This window comes from Staurois parvus, unplaced genomic scaffold, assembly GCF_062004578.1.
Source record: "Staurois parvus isolate SC_StPar_1 unplaced genomic scaffold, SC_StPar_1.0 ptg001631l, whole genome shotgun sequence".
Classification (NCBI taxonomy): Eukaryota; Metazoa; Chordata; class Amphibia; order Anura; family Ranidae; genus Staurois; species Staurois parvus.
Window position 1 is genome coordinate 308,801 of NW_028319427.1, and position 16,067 is coordinate 324,867.

The window sequence follows — 16,067 nt, forward strand, 5'->3', positions numbered from 1 at the left end:
ACCCACTGTCTCGGGGATAACCCTACTTATCCGCAGTGACCACCATTTTACCTATTCCGAGTGAACCCCTTGTTAACCGAAATGTATCAAGGTCCCCATACCACTGATGGGTCCTAAATCTGTCTCCATAAAGAATTCTTTCCTCCTCCAAAGACCAACCACTGCCAAGGCCACCGTGACAATCCAAACCGAAGCACGAAGGGGAGGGAAGGTGGGAAGCTTCTTCTTCCAACTTCCCCACCGGACCTCCTGAGATTGGACACTCCTTTTCCTCCCTGTGAACCCTCCCAAACATCCCCATCCAATCAGATAAGCCATACTCTCAAAACTTCCTACCCTTCTTTTATGTTGTCCCTCTATTCCCCCCGGTCATGCCGTCCCTGCACTTAATTTTTTATTTTTTTTTTTGCTCCGGGCCTACCTAGAGACAGCTCACAATGCAGCAAGGCAGCCATTGGCACAAGACCTAGAAGCTGGTAGATACTACTGTAGTATCTGTGCTTACTACAGTGTTTTCCAGCTTCCATGGGGTTGCCACCAGCATGGCGCACACATACTTTTACTGGTCCAAGCTGGACCAATGTAACCATGTAAATTGCCAAACCTGACCCTCAGCTATCACATGAGGGAACATCTCCTCTTAGGCAGTTGTCACCAGAATAGGTGGAAGATTTCCCCTCCACTCCTTTTTAACTTTTGGATTTCCCATCACTTTCTGTCCATGTGCCAATAGTCACCAGATGAAGAGTGTTCTGTACAGATCTTTCTGTGTATGCATTCCCTCTTGTGTCTCATTGGAGCTCTGAGGGTCTTTACCTCCATTTGATAAGGGTCTGGATGAGGGCGGCGTAGCCTTGTGCAGCAGCAAGGTGGAGCAACGTCATTCCTCGAAAGGTCTTGGAATGGATCAGGTGCTTCGATTTTGCCCAGCATGCTTTGCTCATCATCTTCTCACACACCACCACTACCCGACTCTCAAAGCAGCTTCCTATAGATCCCGCACCGGTGGCACACTGCAGAGAGAAGACACAACATTTACCGTGATGACTGCATGTGCAGAGAACCAACTCCTACTAGACCTATGGGCTGGAGAGCTGTTAGCCTTGTTTGGAGGAAAGCATAATGCACCATAAGGGCCAACCGCTATGTAGAACCAAAGCCCATGGATAGTGACATGTGGCTTCTACAGATTCTGGATGGCAAACTAGCCGCTAACTACAATGTTGTACCATAACCCAGAGGTCTTCAAACTGAGGCCTTTCTTTGTCATTATCTGGCCTTTGGGGATTTGTTCCTGATACAAGGCACTATTCCTCCCACTGACACCAATGATGGGGCACTATTCCTCCCACATATACCAATGATGGGGCGCTATTCCTCCCACTGACACCAATGATGGGGCACTATTCCTTCCACTGACACCAATGATGGGGCGCTATTCCTCCCACTGATACCAATGATGGGGCACTATTCCTCCCACTGACACCAATGATGGAGCGCTATTCCTCCCACTGATATCAATGATGGGGCACTATTGCTCCCATTGACACCAATGATGGGGCACTATTGCTCCCATTGACACCAATGATGAGGCACTATTCCTCCCACTGACACCAATGATGGGGCACTATTGCTCCCATTGACACCAATGATGGGGCACTATTCCTCCCACTGACACCAATGATGGGGCACTATTCCTCCCACTGACACCAATGATGGGGCACTATTCCTCCCACTGACACCAATGATGGGGCACTATTCCTCCCACTGACACCAATGATGGGACACTATTCCTCCCACTGACACCAATCATGGGGCACTATTCCTCCCACTGACACCAATAATGGGGCACTATTCCTCCCACTGACACCAATAACGGGGGAACTTTTCCTCCCACTGACACCAATGATGGGGCACTATTCCTCCCACTGACACCAATGATGGGGCACTATTCCTCCCACTGACACCAAGGGTGGGGCACTATTCCTCCTACTGACACCAATGATGGGGCATTATTCCTCCCGCTGATACCAATGATGGGGCACTATTCCTCCCACTGATACCAATGACGGGGCACTATTCCTCCCACTGACACCAATGATGGGGCACTATTCCTCCCACTGACACCAATGACGGGGCACTATTCCTCCCACTGATACCAATAATGGGGCACTATTCCTCCCACTGACACCAATGATGGGGCGCTATTCCTTCCACTAACACCAATGATGGGGCACTATTCCTCCCACTGATACCAATGATGGGGCACTATTCCTCCCACTGATACCAATGATGGGGCACTATTCCTCCCACTGACATCAATGATGGGGCACTATTCCTCCCACTGATACCAATGATGGGGCACTATTTCTCCCACTGACACCAATGATGGGGCACTATTCCTCCCACTGATACCAATGATGGGGCACTATTCCTCTCACTGACACCAATGATGGGGCGCTATTCCTCCCACTGATACCAATGATGGGGTGCTATTCCTCCCACTGACACCAATGATGGGGCGCTATTCCTCCCACTGACACCAAAGATGGGGCACTATTCCTCCCACTGATACCAATGATGAGGATCACTGGCCAAATGTTGGAGAATGATTTTGATTGGTCAGCAAAATGAAATCTCTTTGATGGGTCCTTCTCTTACGGGCAGATTGTCTATGGGCACAGACCTGATCACATTGGACGACATCTCTCTTGTCTATGGACATTTTTATTCCTTCGTCAATACTTATTGGTATACCCTTGACAACCTTTTGACAAGACTTACTTGTGCTTGGCTCCCCCCACTGTTAGCTCCGCCTCCATTGCCTCCTCCCACGCTTTGTTTGTGCTGTTGGGATCCGGTCATCTCCGCCATTCTCCGCTCCATCTGCTCCAAGCGTTCCAGGATCGACATTCTAAACTGGTTGTCTAGACAGAGGAAGGAAATTCGATGCAGTCAGTGGCCTGTCAAATTGTGACATCGATCTGACACATTTATTTCAACAAAGAACTCGATCGCAAGGATCTCCCCAAAAACCCCCCCCCCCAAGAACAGATGAAAGTATCAAGTGAAATGACGTCAGTTGTGGGTGGAGTGACCCCTTATCCATATCCGGGGGAGTCAGAAAATGATAAGTTGATCTTTTGCCTCTCTGACATTTCACCACCTTTGCATGTTACTGTCCAACGGGTCTGAACCAGGAGAAACGGGTCTCTTGATGCGAGGCAAACCTTCCATTTTCTGCTTTTCAGAGGAGCTGCCTTGTAAATCAGCATTCCTCAGTGGGGAGGTTGGGTAGAAGCAGATGGTATGGAATGGTGTCAGGCAACGGGCTGCATGTTAGTTCCTCCTACAGATCAACAAGCACTATGCCTCCCACTGACACCAAGGATTCCTTCCACTGACACCTGTGGGCCACTGTTCCTCCCACTGACACCAAGGATGGAGCACTATTACTTCCACTGACACCTGTGCGCCACTATGCCTCCCACTGACACCAAGGATGGGGCACTATTCCTCCCACTGATACCAATGATGGGGCACTATTCCTCCCACTGACACCAAGGATGGGGCACTATTCCTCCCACTGATACCAATGATGAGGCACTATTCCTCCCACTGACACCAATGATGGGGCACTATTCCTCCCACTGATACCAATGATGGGGCACTATTCCTCCCACTGACACCAATAATGGGGCACTATTCCTCCCACTGACACCAATGATGGGGCACTATTCCTCCCACTGACACCAATGATGGGGCACTATTCCTCCGACTGATACCAATGATGGGGCACTATTCCTCTCACTGACACCAATGATGGGACACTATTCCTCCCACTGATACCAATGATGGGGCACTATTCCTCTCACTGACACCAAGGATACGGCACTATTCCTTCTGCTAACACCTGTGCGCCACTATGCCTCCCACTTACACCAATGATTGGGCACTATTCCTCCTACTGACACCAATTAAGGGGCACTATTCCTCCCACTGACACCAATGACGGGGCACTATTCCTCCCACTGACACCAATGATGGGGCACTATTCCACTTACTGACACCAATGACGGGGCACTATTCCTCCCACTGACACCAATGATGGGGCACTATTCCTCCCACTGACACCAATGATGGGGCACTATTCCTCCCACTTATACCAATGATGGGGCACTATTCCACTTACTGACACCAATGATGGGGCACTATTCCTCCTACTGACACCAATGATGGGGCACTATTCCTCCCACTGATACCAATGACAGGGCACTATTCCTCCCACTGACACCAATGATGGGGCACTATTCCTCCCACTGACACCAATGATGGGGCACTATTCCTCCCACAGACACCAATGATGGAGCACTATTCCTCCCACTGACACCAATGATGGGGCACTATTCCTCCCACTGATACCAATGATGGGGCACTATTCCTCCCACTGACACCAATGATGGGGCACTATTCCTCCCACTGACACCAATGATGGGGCACTATTCCTCCTACTGACACCAATGATGGGGCACTATTCCTCCCACTGACACCAATGATGGGGCACTATTCCTCCCAAAGATACCAATGATGGGGCACTATTCCTCCCACTGATACCAATGATGGGACACTATTCCTCCCACTGACACCAATGATGGGGCACTATTCCTCCTACTGACACCAATGATGGGGCACTATTCCTCCCACTGACACCAATGATGGGGCACTATTCCTCCAAAAGATACCAATGATGGGGCACTATTCCTCCCACTGATACCAATGATGGGACACTATTCCTCCCACTGACACCAATGATGGAGCACTATTCCTCCCACTGATACCAATGACAGGGCACTATTCCTCCCACTGACACCAATGATGGAGCACTATTCCTCCCACTGACACCAATGACGGGGCACTATTCCTCCCTCTGATACCAATGACGGGGCACTATTCCTCCCACTGATACCAATGATGGGGCACTATTCCTCCCTCTGATACCAATGACGGGCACTATTCCTCCCACTGACACCAATGATGGGGCACTATTCCTCCCACTGACACCAATGATGGGGCACTATTCCTCCTACTGACACCAATGATGGGGCACTATTCCTCCCACTGATACCAATAATGGGGCACTATTCTTCCCACTGATACCAATGATGGGGCACTATTCCTCCCACCGACACCAATGATGGGACACTATTCCTCCCACTGACACCAATGATGGGGCACTATTCTTCCCACTGATACCAATGATGGGGCACTATTCCTCCCACTGACACCAATGATGGAGCACTATTCCTCCCACTGATACCAATGACGGGGCACTATTCCTCCCACTGATACCAATGACGGGGCACTATTCCTCCCACTGACACCAATGATGGGGCACTATTCCTCCCACTGATACCAATGATGGGGCACTATTCCTCCCACTGATACCAATGATGGGGCACTATTTGTCCCACTGACACCAATGATGGAGCACTATTTGTCCCACTGATACCAATGATGGGGCACTATTCGTCCCACTGACACCAATGATGGAGCACTATTCCTCCCTTTGATACCAATGATGGGACACTATTCCTCCCACTGATACCAATGATGGGGCACTATTCCTCCCACTGACACCAATGATGGGGTACTATTCCTCCCACTGACACCAATGATGGGGCACTATTCCTCCCACTGACACCAATGATGGGGCACTATTCCTCCCACTGATACCAATGATGGGGCACTATTCCTCCCACTGACACCGATGATGGGGCACTATTCCTCCCACTGACACCGATGATGGGGCACTATTCCTCCTACTGACACCAATTAAGGGGCACTATTCCTCCCACTGACACCAATGACGGGGCACTATTGCTCCCACTGACACCAATGATGGGGCACTATTCCACTTACTGACACCAATGACGGGGCACTATTCCTCCCACTGACACCAATGATGGGGCACTATTCCTCCCACTGACACCAATGATGGGGCACTATTCCTCCCACTTATACCAATGATGGGGCACTATTCCACTTACTGACACCAATGATGGGGCACTATTCCTCCCACTGACACCAATGATGGGGCACTATTCCTCCTACTGACACCAATGATGGGGCACTATTCCTCCCACTGATACCAATGACAAGGCACTATTCCTCCCACTGACACCAATGATGGGGTACTATTCCTCCCACTGATACCAATGATGGGGTACTATTCCTCCCACTGACACCAATGATGGAGCACTATTTCTCCCACTGATACCAATGATGGGGCACTATTCCTCCCACTGATACCAATGATGGGGCACTATTCCTCCCACTGACACCAATGATGGGGCACTATTCCTCCCACTGACACCAATGATGGGGCACTATTCCTTCTACTGACACCAATGATGGGGCACTATTCCTCCCACTGACACCAATGATGGGGCACTATTCCTTCTACTGACACCAATGATGGGGCACTATTCCTCCCACTGACACCAATGATGGGGCACTATTCCTCCCACTGATACCAATGACAGGGCACTATTCCTCCCACTGACAGCAATGATGGGGCACTATTCGTCCCACTGACACCAATGATGGAGCACTATTCCTCCCACTGATACCAATGACAGGGCACTATTCCTCCCACTGATACCAATGACAGGGCACTATTCCTCCTACTGACACCAATGATGGGGCACTATTCGTCCCACTGACACCAATGATGGAGCACTATTCCTCCCACTGATACCAATGATGGGGCACTATTCGTCCCACTGACACCAATGATGGGGCACTATTCCTCCCACTGACACCAATGATGGGGTACTATTCCTCCCACTGACACCAATGATGGGGCACTATTTGTCCCACTGACACCAATGATGGGGCACTATTCCTCCCACTGATACCAATGATGGGGCACTATTCGTCCTACTGACACCAATGATGGGGCACTATTCCTCCCACTGACACCAATGATGGGGTACTATTCCTCCCACTGACACCAATGATGGGGCACTATTCCTCCCACTGACACCAATGATGGGGCACTATTCCTCCCTTTGATACCAATGATGGGACACTATTCCTCCCACTGACACCAATGATGGGGCACTATTCCTCCCACTGACACCAATGATGGGGCACTATTCCTCCCACTGACACCAATGATGGGGCACTATTCCTCCCACTGATACCAATGATGGGGCACTATTCCTCCCACTGACACCAATGATGGGGCACTATTCCTCCCACTGACACCAATGATGGGGCACTATTCCTCCCACTGATACCAATGATGGGGCACTATTCCTCCCACTGATACCAATGGTGGGGCACTATTCCTCCCACTGATACCAATGATGGGGCACTATTCCTCCCACTGATACCAATGATGGGGCACTATTCCTCCCACTGACACCAATGATGGGACACTATTCCTCCCACTGACACCAATGATGGGGCACTATTCCTCCCACTGACACCAATGATGGGGCACTATTCCTCCCACTGACACCAACAATGGGGCACGTTCCCTCCCCCTAATACCAAGGACTGCAGAACACCTCCCCTTCTCACTTCTCCAACATGGGGGGGTGTTCTGTAATTCTAACAAGCTTCTTGGTGACACTACTTAAGAGAAGATTGCAGAGTGGATTTCTGGCAGGATCAACCAGATTGTAGCCTATATGTGAAATCGCGACAAACTGCAGAAAAAGTAATACGAGAACTACGTTTGACATCGCGCCGCTGCAAATCGCTTATGTTAGGACGCTCACATTCACATTTATTAGATCTGATTTCAGGTACCATTTCAATTCCCAAATCGCACCTGAAATCGCGGCGGTGTGCACCAGCCCTTCTCGCGACTCGTGAAGATTTCCATGCCACTTGCAGTGCTGTTTCCATTGTATGCTATAAATGTGAAATCGCAACAAAACTGCGGAAAAAGCCAATCAAGGACTACTTTAGAAATCGCGCCGCGGCGAATCGCACGGTAAGACATTCACATTCATTAGATGCGATTTCGCACCGGTGTGACCGGACACTTGGAGAAGGAAAGCTGAGAGCCGTCAATATTTGTAAATCGCTGTAATAAATAAATAAATGGATGACTTGGGGTGCAGGGGCCCCCGTTGAGGCTGCTCTCAACAAAACAGCCCCCCGGGGCGGACTAACCATTCGAGCACTCGGGCACTGCCTGAAGGCCCGGGGTCAGTAGGGGGCCCCATGAAATGCCCCTGGTACCTTTTATAGGCTTTTTTGGGTGTGGTTTGAGTGTGGGCAAGGACACAGGGGCCCCATAATCCTCTATTGCCCGGGGGCCCCATGAGTTGTCAGTCCGCCCCTGCCCTCCCCCATCTCATATTAACCAGTTCAGCTCCAGAAGGTTTTACCTCCTTCATAACCCGGATTTTTTTTTTTGCTATTAAGCACTGCGTTATGTTAACTGGTAATTGCGCGGTTGTGCAACCCTGTACCCAAATTAAATTTCTTATTTTTTTTCACACAAATAGATATCTTTTGGCGATATTTGATCACCACTAGGGCTTTTTATTTTTTTATTATATTAACGAAAAAAAACATTTTGCCGAAAAAAACTATTTCTGCTATAAAACACATCCCAAAAATTTTTTTTTTACACAAATAGAGATTTCTTTTGCCGGTATTTGATCACCACTGGGGCATTTTATTTTTTATTATATTAACGAAAAACAAAAAAAAACATTTTGCCAAAAAAAAATTATTTCTACTATAAAACACATCCAAAAAAGAAAAAAATTGAAAAAATTGAATTTCTTCATAAATTTAGACCAAAATGTATTCCGCTTCATTCCTTTGATTAAAAAAAAAAAATCCAAAAAAGTGTATATGGATTAGATTGCATTTAAAGTGACAGCGTCTACATGCTTTGCTGGAGGTTTTTTTTGCCTTCCTCTGGATCAACTGTGGGTGTAGGATTATAACTGGATGGACTTTTGCCTTTTTTCAGCCAGACTAACTATGTGCAGGGGTGGACTGACCATTTGGAAACTCGGGCACTGCCCGAGGGCCCGGGGTCAGTAGGGGGCCCCATGAGATGCCCCTGGTACCTTAATCATAGGCTTTTTTGAGTTTGGGCAAGGACACAGGGGCCCCATGATCCCTTATTGCCAGGGAACCCCATGAGTTGTCAGTCCGCCCCTGACTATGTAACTATGTAACTATGTAAATATGTCTACAAACAATGGCGTATATACTGGAAACTTTTTTTTTATACTGCTAATGGCGAAGATCAGCGACTTATAGTGAGACTGTGATAGTGCGGCGGGCAATCTGACGCTGGGTGGGAACTGACTATCAGACACTGCCATCACCTGTGACACCAATACAGTGATCAGTGCTAATACGATGCACTGTCACTGTGCTAATGACACTGGTTGGGAAGGGGTTAACATCTTGAGTAATCAAGGGGTTAAATATGTGCCTCACTATGTGCAATGGGTGTATTATGTGCTGCTTTGTACTAAATATCTCTCTGTTTCCTCTCCCAGCTTTGCAGGAAGACGAAGCAGGGAGATGCTGTCGTTCCCTCTGTACAGAGCTCTGTGTTGATTGTCAACAAAGAGCTCTGGGCTGTGATTGGACTCAGGGGATAAGCAGGTCCCACCCATGAATCATTGGCTGGGACCTGCATGACCAACTCCCAGTATGTACAATCACAGTGGGAGTCAGCGGGCGGGGGCGTGCCCTGTACCCAGGAGAGGCCAGCGATATACAGGTTCCGTCTCTGTCCACAGTACATGGCGGGTGGGCGGTCCACAAGCCGTTAGGCTCTGTTCACACCTATGCAGGTTGTGTTTGAGCCATTTCTGCAATGCGTTTTGCGTCTTTGATGTGTTTTGCGTTTTTTTTTGTTTTTCATTTTTTTTTCTTGTTGCTAGGCATCAAAAACGCACTGCATGCTTTTCTGCAACGCTTCGTTGAAGTCTATTGAACCAAAAACTTAACTTTTTGCATTCAAAAAAGTCCCTGACCCATTCCAAAAAACGCACCGGGTGAAAACAAGAAGATGTGAATGTGCCCCATAGGAAATCATGTTAAATGGTGCACTGTACAGGGGGCAGCAGGGAAGTGTACAGGGGGCAGCAGGGAAGTGTACAGGGGGCAGCAGGGCAGTGTACGGGGGGTCAGTAGGGCGGTGTACAGGAGTCAGTAAGACAGTGTACAGGGGGCAGCAGGGCAGTGTACAGAGGGGTCAGTAGGGCGATGTACAGGGGTCAGTAGAACAGTATACAGAGGGCAGCAGGGCAATGTACGGGGGGTCAGTAGGGCGGTGTACAGGAGTCAGTAAGACAGTATACAGAGGGCAGCAGGGCAGTGTACGGGGGGTCAGTAAGACAGTATACAGGGGTCAGTAAGACAGTATACAGGGGGCAGCAGGGCAGTGTACGGGGGGTCAGTAGGGCGATGTACAGGGGTCAGTAGAACAGTATACAGGGGGCAGCAGGGCAGTGTACGGGGGATCAGTAGGGCGATGTACAGGGGTCAGTAAGACAGTATACAGGGGGCAGCAGGGCAGTGTACGGGGGGTCAGTAGGGCGATGTACAGGGGTCAGTAGAACAGTATACAGGGGGCAGCAGGGCAGTGTACGAGGGATCAGTAGGGCGGTGTACAGGAGTCAGTAAGACAGTGTACAGGGGGCAGTAGGGTAGTGTACGAGGGGTCAGTAGGGCGATGTACAGGGGTCAGTAGAACAGTATACAGGGGGCAGCAGGGCAGTGTACAGGGGGCAGCAGGGCAGTGTACAGGGGGCAGCAGGGAAATGTACGAGGGGACAGTTGGGCGGTGTACAGGGGGCAATAGGACAGTATACAGGGGGCAGCAGGGCAGTGTACGGGGGGGTCAGTAGGGCGATGTACAGGGGTCAGTAGAACAGTATACAGAGGGCAGCAGGGCAATGTACGGGGGGTCAGTAGGGCGATGTACAGGGGTCAGTAGAACAGTATACAGAGGGCAGCAGGGCAATGTACGGGGGGTCAGTAGGGCAGTGTACAGGAGTCAGTAAGACAGTATACAGGGGGCAGCAGGGCAGTGTACGGGGGGTCAGTAGGGCGATGTACAGGGGTCAGTAGAACAGTATACAGGGGGCAGCAGGGCAGTGTACGGGGGATCAGTAGGGCGATGTACAGGGGTCAGTAAGACAGTATACAGGGGTCAGTAAGACAGTATACAGGGGGCAGCAGGGCAGTGTACGGGGGGTCAGTAGGGCGATGTACAGGGGTCAGTAGAACAGTATACAGGGGGCAGCAGGGCAGTGTACGGGGGATCAGTAGGGCGATGTACAGGGGTCAGTAAGACAGTATACAGGGGGCAGCAGGGCAGTGTACGGGGGGTCAGTAGGGCGATGTACAGGGGTCAGTAGAACAGTATACAGGGGGCAGCAGGGCAGTGTACGGGGGATCAGTAGGGCGATGTACAGGGGTCAGTAAGACAGTATACAGGGGTCAGTAAGACAGTATACAGGGGGCAGCAGGGCAGTGTACGGGGGGTCAGTAGGGCGATGTACAGGGGTCAGTAGAACAGTATACAGGGGGCAGCAGGGCAGTGTACGGGGGATCAGTAGGGCGATGTACAGGGGTCAGTAAGACAGTATACAGGGGGCAGCAGGGCAGTGTACGGGGGGTCAGTAGGGCGATGTACAGGGGTCAGTAGAACAGTATACAGGGGGCAGCAGGGCAGTGTACGAGGGATCAGTAGGGCGGTGTACAGGAGTCAGTAAGACAGTGTACAGGGGGCAGTAGGGTAGTGTACGAGGGGTCAGTAGGGCGATGTACAGGGGTCAGTAGAACAGTATACAGGGGGCAGCAGGGCAATGTACGGGGGGTCAGTAGGGCGGTGTACAGGGGGCAGCAGGGCAGTGTACAGGCGGCAGCAGGGCAATGTACGGGGGGTCAGTAGGGCAGTGTACAGGGGGCAGCAGGGCAGTGTACAGGGGGCAGCAGGGCAGTGTACAGGGGGCAGCAGGGCAATGTACGAGGGGACAGTTGGGCGGTGTACAGGGGGCAATAGGACAGTATACAGGGGGCAGCAGGGCAGTGTACAGGGGGCAGCAGGGCAGTGTACGGGGGGGTCAGTAGGGCGATGTACAGGGGTCAGTAGAACAGTATACAGGGGGCAGCAGGGCAATGTACGGGGGGTCAGTAGGGCAGTGTACAGGGGGCAGCAGGGCAGTGTACAGGGGGCAGCAGGGCAATGTACGAGGGGACAGTTGGGCAGTGTACAGGGGGCAGCAGGGCAATGTATGGGGGGTCAGTAGGGCGGTGTACAGGGGGCAGCAGGGCAGTGTACAGGGGGCAGCAGGGCAGTGTACAGGGGGCAGCAGGGCAATGTACGAGGGGACAGTTGGGCGGTGTACAGGGGGCAATAGGACAGTATACAGGGGGCAGCAGGGCAGTGTACAGGGGGCAGCAGGGCAGTGTACGGGGGGGTCAGTAGCGCAGTGTACGGGGGGGTCAGTAGGACAGTATACAGGGGGCAGAAGGGCAGTGTACGGGGGGGTCAGTAGGGTGGTGTACAGGGGTCAGTAGGACAGCATACAGGGGACAGCAGGGCATCATTGATCATTGATGGCGCCATCGGATTACCGAGCGAACGACGTTTCCGATTTTCAGACGAAAAGTCGTTCCAAATTCAACCCGGGTATGGCCTGCATTAGGCTCGGTTCACACCTATGCAGTTTGCGTTTCATCCGTTTCTTCAGTGCTTTTTGCAGTGCGTTTTGCGTTTGACGCGTTATTGACTCAATTTGTTTTCTTGTTGCCAGGCAGATTATAACGCAAAACGCATCAAAAACGCACTACATGCTTTTCTGCAGCATTTTCATTGAAGTCTATAGAACCAAAAAATGCAACGTTTTGCATTTAAAAATAAAAGTCCCCGACCCTTTGAACCTGGGGTAAGGCTTGGTTCACACCTATGCAGTTTGTGTTTGATCTGTTTCTGCATTGCTTTTTTGACGCGTTTTTGATACTTTTTGCATTTTGCAGGTTTTCTTTTTAATTTGTGTATTTTTTTTCTTGCAGCTTTGAAGATTAAAACGCAAAACGCACCAAAATGCATCAACAACACACTACATACTTTTCTGCAGTGTCTCCATTGAAGTCTATAGAACCCAAAAAACCTGCAACATTTTGCCAGGAAGATTAAAACGCAAAACGCATCAAAAACGCACTACATGCTTTTCTGTAGCATTTTCATTGAAGTCTATAGAACCCAAAAATGCAACATTTTGATTTAAAAAAAGTCCCTTTCCAAAAAAACGCACCAGGTCGAAACGCAGAGATGTGAACCTGTCCCGTAGGAAATCCTGTTAAATGGACCGCTGTGCGTTTCCGGAAAATGCTTCGGTGTGAACCTGGGGTAAGGCTCGGTTCCCACCTATGCAGTTTGCGTTTGATCTGTTTCTGCATTGCGTTTTTGACGCATTTTTGATACTTTTTGCATTTTGCAGGATTTTTTTAATTCTTGCATTTTTTTCCTAGTTTCTAGGCAGATTAAGACGCAAAACGCACCAAAATGCATCAAAAACGCACTAGATACTTTTCTGCAGCATCTCCATTGAAATCTATAGAACAAAAAAAAAAACGCAGCGTTTTGCATTTAAATAAAGCCCCTGACCCTTTCCAAAAAAAAAAACGTCGCGGGTCGAAACGCGGAGATGTGAACCTGTCCTGTAGGAAATCCCATTAAATGGACCGCTGTGCGTTTCCGGAAAAACGCACGGGTGTGAACCTAGACTCCCGCAGGGATTTCAGTGATTGGGTTCTACGGCAACGCACGCATTTCACGGCACGGGCGTCCGGTTCTGAAAAAGAGACGTTCCCAGGGACAGGAAAACGCTTGAAGACGCCGAAAGACCCCCAGAGACCACCGAAAACTTTGGGGGAGAAGCGGGCGGGCGTTGGGGATCCAGAGGCGCGCGTCCCTGGGGGGGGGGGGGGGCAGCGAGCCGGCGCTGGGGGGTTGGGGGGTCTGCGAGCCGGCGCTGGGCAGGACGCCACAACAAAGAGAGCAGAAGATGGGGTGAGGAGGCCTTTGTTGTGCTCGTGCTGCAGTTTGGTGCAGTGCAGCTGATGTCACCTCCTCCTCCTCCTCCGGCTCGGTTATCATGCACGGCACGTCTGCTGCAGAGAATGACAGGCGAGCTGACATCACCGGGCCGGCCCCCTCCGCTCACAACATCCCCGCGTCAAAGCACAACAATGGCTGCCTGACGTTTGCTGGACGAGAGGTGCCTGCAAACCCGTCACGTGTCAACTGCGGTGATCCCCCCCCCCTCGCCCCTCCGTCCCCCCTTCTCCCATCATTATTATACAGGATTTATACAGCCACAACTGTTTGTTACAATGTAACAAGAGACACAAGAGTTACAATACAAATCAAGAGCAGAGGGGCAGCAGAGCTTACAATCGCTTTAGCTTTTTAACCCTTTCACGCTCAGCCTCAGAATCCCTTTAAATGAGCCTTAACACATGGAGGGTGGCAGGACAAACTGCCCGATTGGCAGTTTCGGTGGTCACATGATCTTGGGCTCCTGATCATGTGACCACTGAGACTGCTGCTGGCTGCTGATCATAACTAGAAACTAAGAGCTGTCTATGACAGCTGCCGGATCACAACTGGAAACCAAGAGCTGTCTATGACAGCTTGCTCACTCTGAGTTCGTTCTCAGCACAGACTCCTAGGTCGTCTATGGAGGGCAAGATTTGACTGCTTGATCACGTGACAAATATAATTGTCAGTTGCCGGATCAAAACTGGAAAGCAAGAGCTGTCTATGACAGCTGCCGGATCAAAACTGGAAACCAAGAGGCAGGTGCGGACTGACCATTTGGAAACTCGGGCACTGCCCGAGGGCCCGGGGCCAGTAGGGGGCCCCATGAGATGCCCCTGGTACCTTTTTCATAGGCTTTTTTGAGTTTGGGCAAGGACACAGGTGCCCCATGATCCCCTATTGCCCGGGGGCCCCATGAGTTGTCGGTCTGCCCCTGCCAAGAGGTCACTGTGAGGTCGCTCTCAGCACAGAATCTTAGGTCGTCTGTGGAGGGTAAGATTTGACTGCTTGATCACGTGACAAATATAATTGTCAGTTGCCGGATCAAAACTGGAAAGCAAGAGCTGTCTATGACAGCTTGCTCACTCTGAGTTCGTTCTCAGCACAGAATCCTAGGTCGTCTATGGAGGGCAAGATTTGACTGCTTGATCACATGACAATTATAATTGGCAGTTGCCGGATCAAAACTGGAAACCAAGAGGTCACTGTGAGTTCGTTCTCAGCACAGACTCCTAGGTCGCCTATGGAGGGCTAGATTTGACTGCTTGATCACACGACAAATATAATTGGCAGTTGCCGGATCAAAACTGGAAGCCAAGAGCGGTCTACGACAGCTTGGTCACTGTGTTTTCGCTCTCAGCATAGAATCCTAGGTCGTCTATGGAGGGCAAGATTTGACTGCTTGATCACATGACAATTATAATTGGCAGTTGCCGGATCAAAACTGGAAACCAAGAGCGGTCTATGACAGCTGCCGGATCAAAACTGGAAACCAAGAGCGGTCTACGACAGCTGCCGGATCAAAACTGGAAACCAAGAGCTGTCTATGACAGCTGCCGGATCAAAACTGGAAACCAAGAGGTCACTGTGAGTTCGTTCTCAGCACAGACTCCTAGGTCGCCTATGGAGGGCTAGATTTGACTGCTTGATCACGTGACAAATATAATTGGCAGTTGCCGGATCAAAACTGGGAACCTGGGACAGCCAAGGTTTTTGTGCACATTGTTGGATCGAGATGGAGCTCAGGTAAGAATTGAGGGGTTGGGGGAGATGCTGCACACAAAAGGTTTTCTGTTTTTGCACCTTCATGCATAGAATGAAAACCTTCAGCCTTTACAACCACTTTGTTGGTGGGGGGGGGGGGGGAGTTCCGCCCCCCCCATAAAAAAAAAAAAATAATTAAAAGTCAGCAGCTACAAATACTGTAACTGCTGACTTTTCTTTAATGGGATATTGGGTGTTG

At 50.3% G+C, this 16,067-nt stretch overlaps 1 protein-coding gene across 10 annotated transcripts in view; it reads right to left on the reverse strand.

Annotated features, from left to right (window-relative positions):
- CAMTA1 (calmodulin binding transcription activator 1) overlaps positions 1 to 16,067 on the reverse strand; it is a 249,155-nt gene that overhangs the window by 101,193 nt on the left and 131,895 nt on the right. For 9 of the 10 annotated variants that reach the window (XM_089663132.1, XM_089663131.1, XM_089663126.1 and 6 more), the window contains exons 2-3: positions 2,785 to 2,927; positions 817 to 1,013 (exon numbers count right to left, since the gene is read on the reverse strand). In XM_089663132.1, coding sequence (XP_089519258.1) covers positions 817 to 1,013; positions 2,785 to 2,913 — 326 coding nt within the window. In that variant the 5' untranslated portion in view covers positions 2,914 to 2,927. Of the gene's footprint in view, positions 1 to 816; positions 1,014 to 2,784; positions 2,928 to 7,840; positions 7,861 to 16,067 lie in introns of those variants that run through there. The other variant, XM_089663136.1, reaches the window with a different exon arrangement.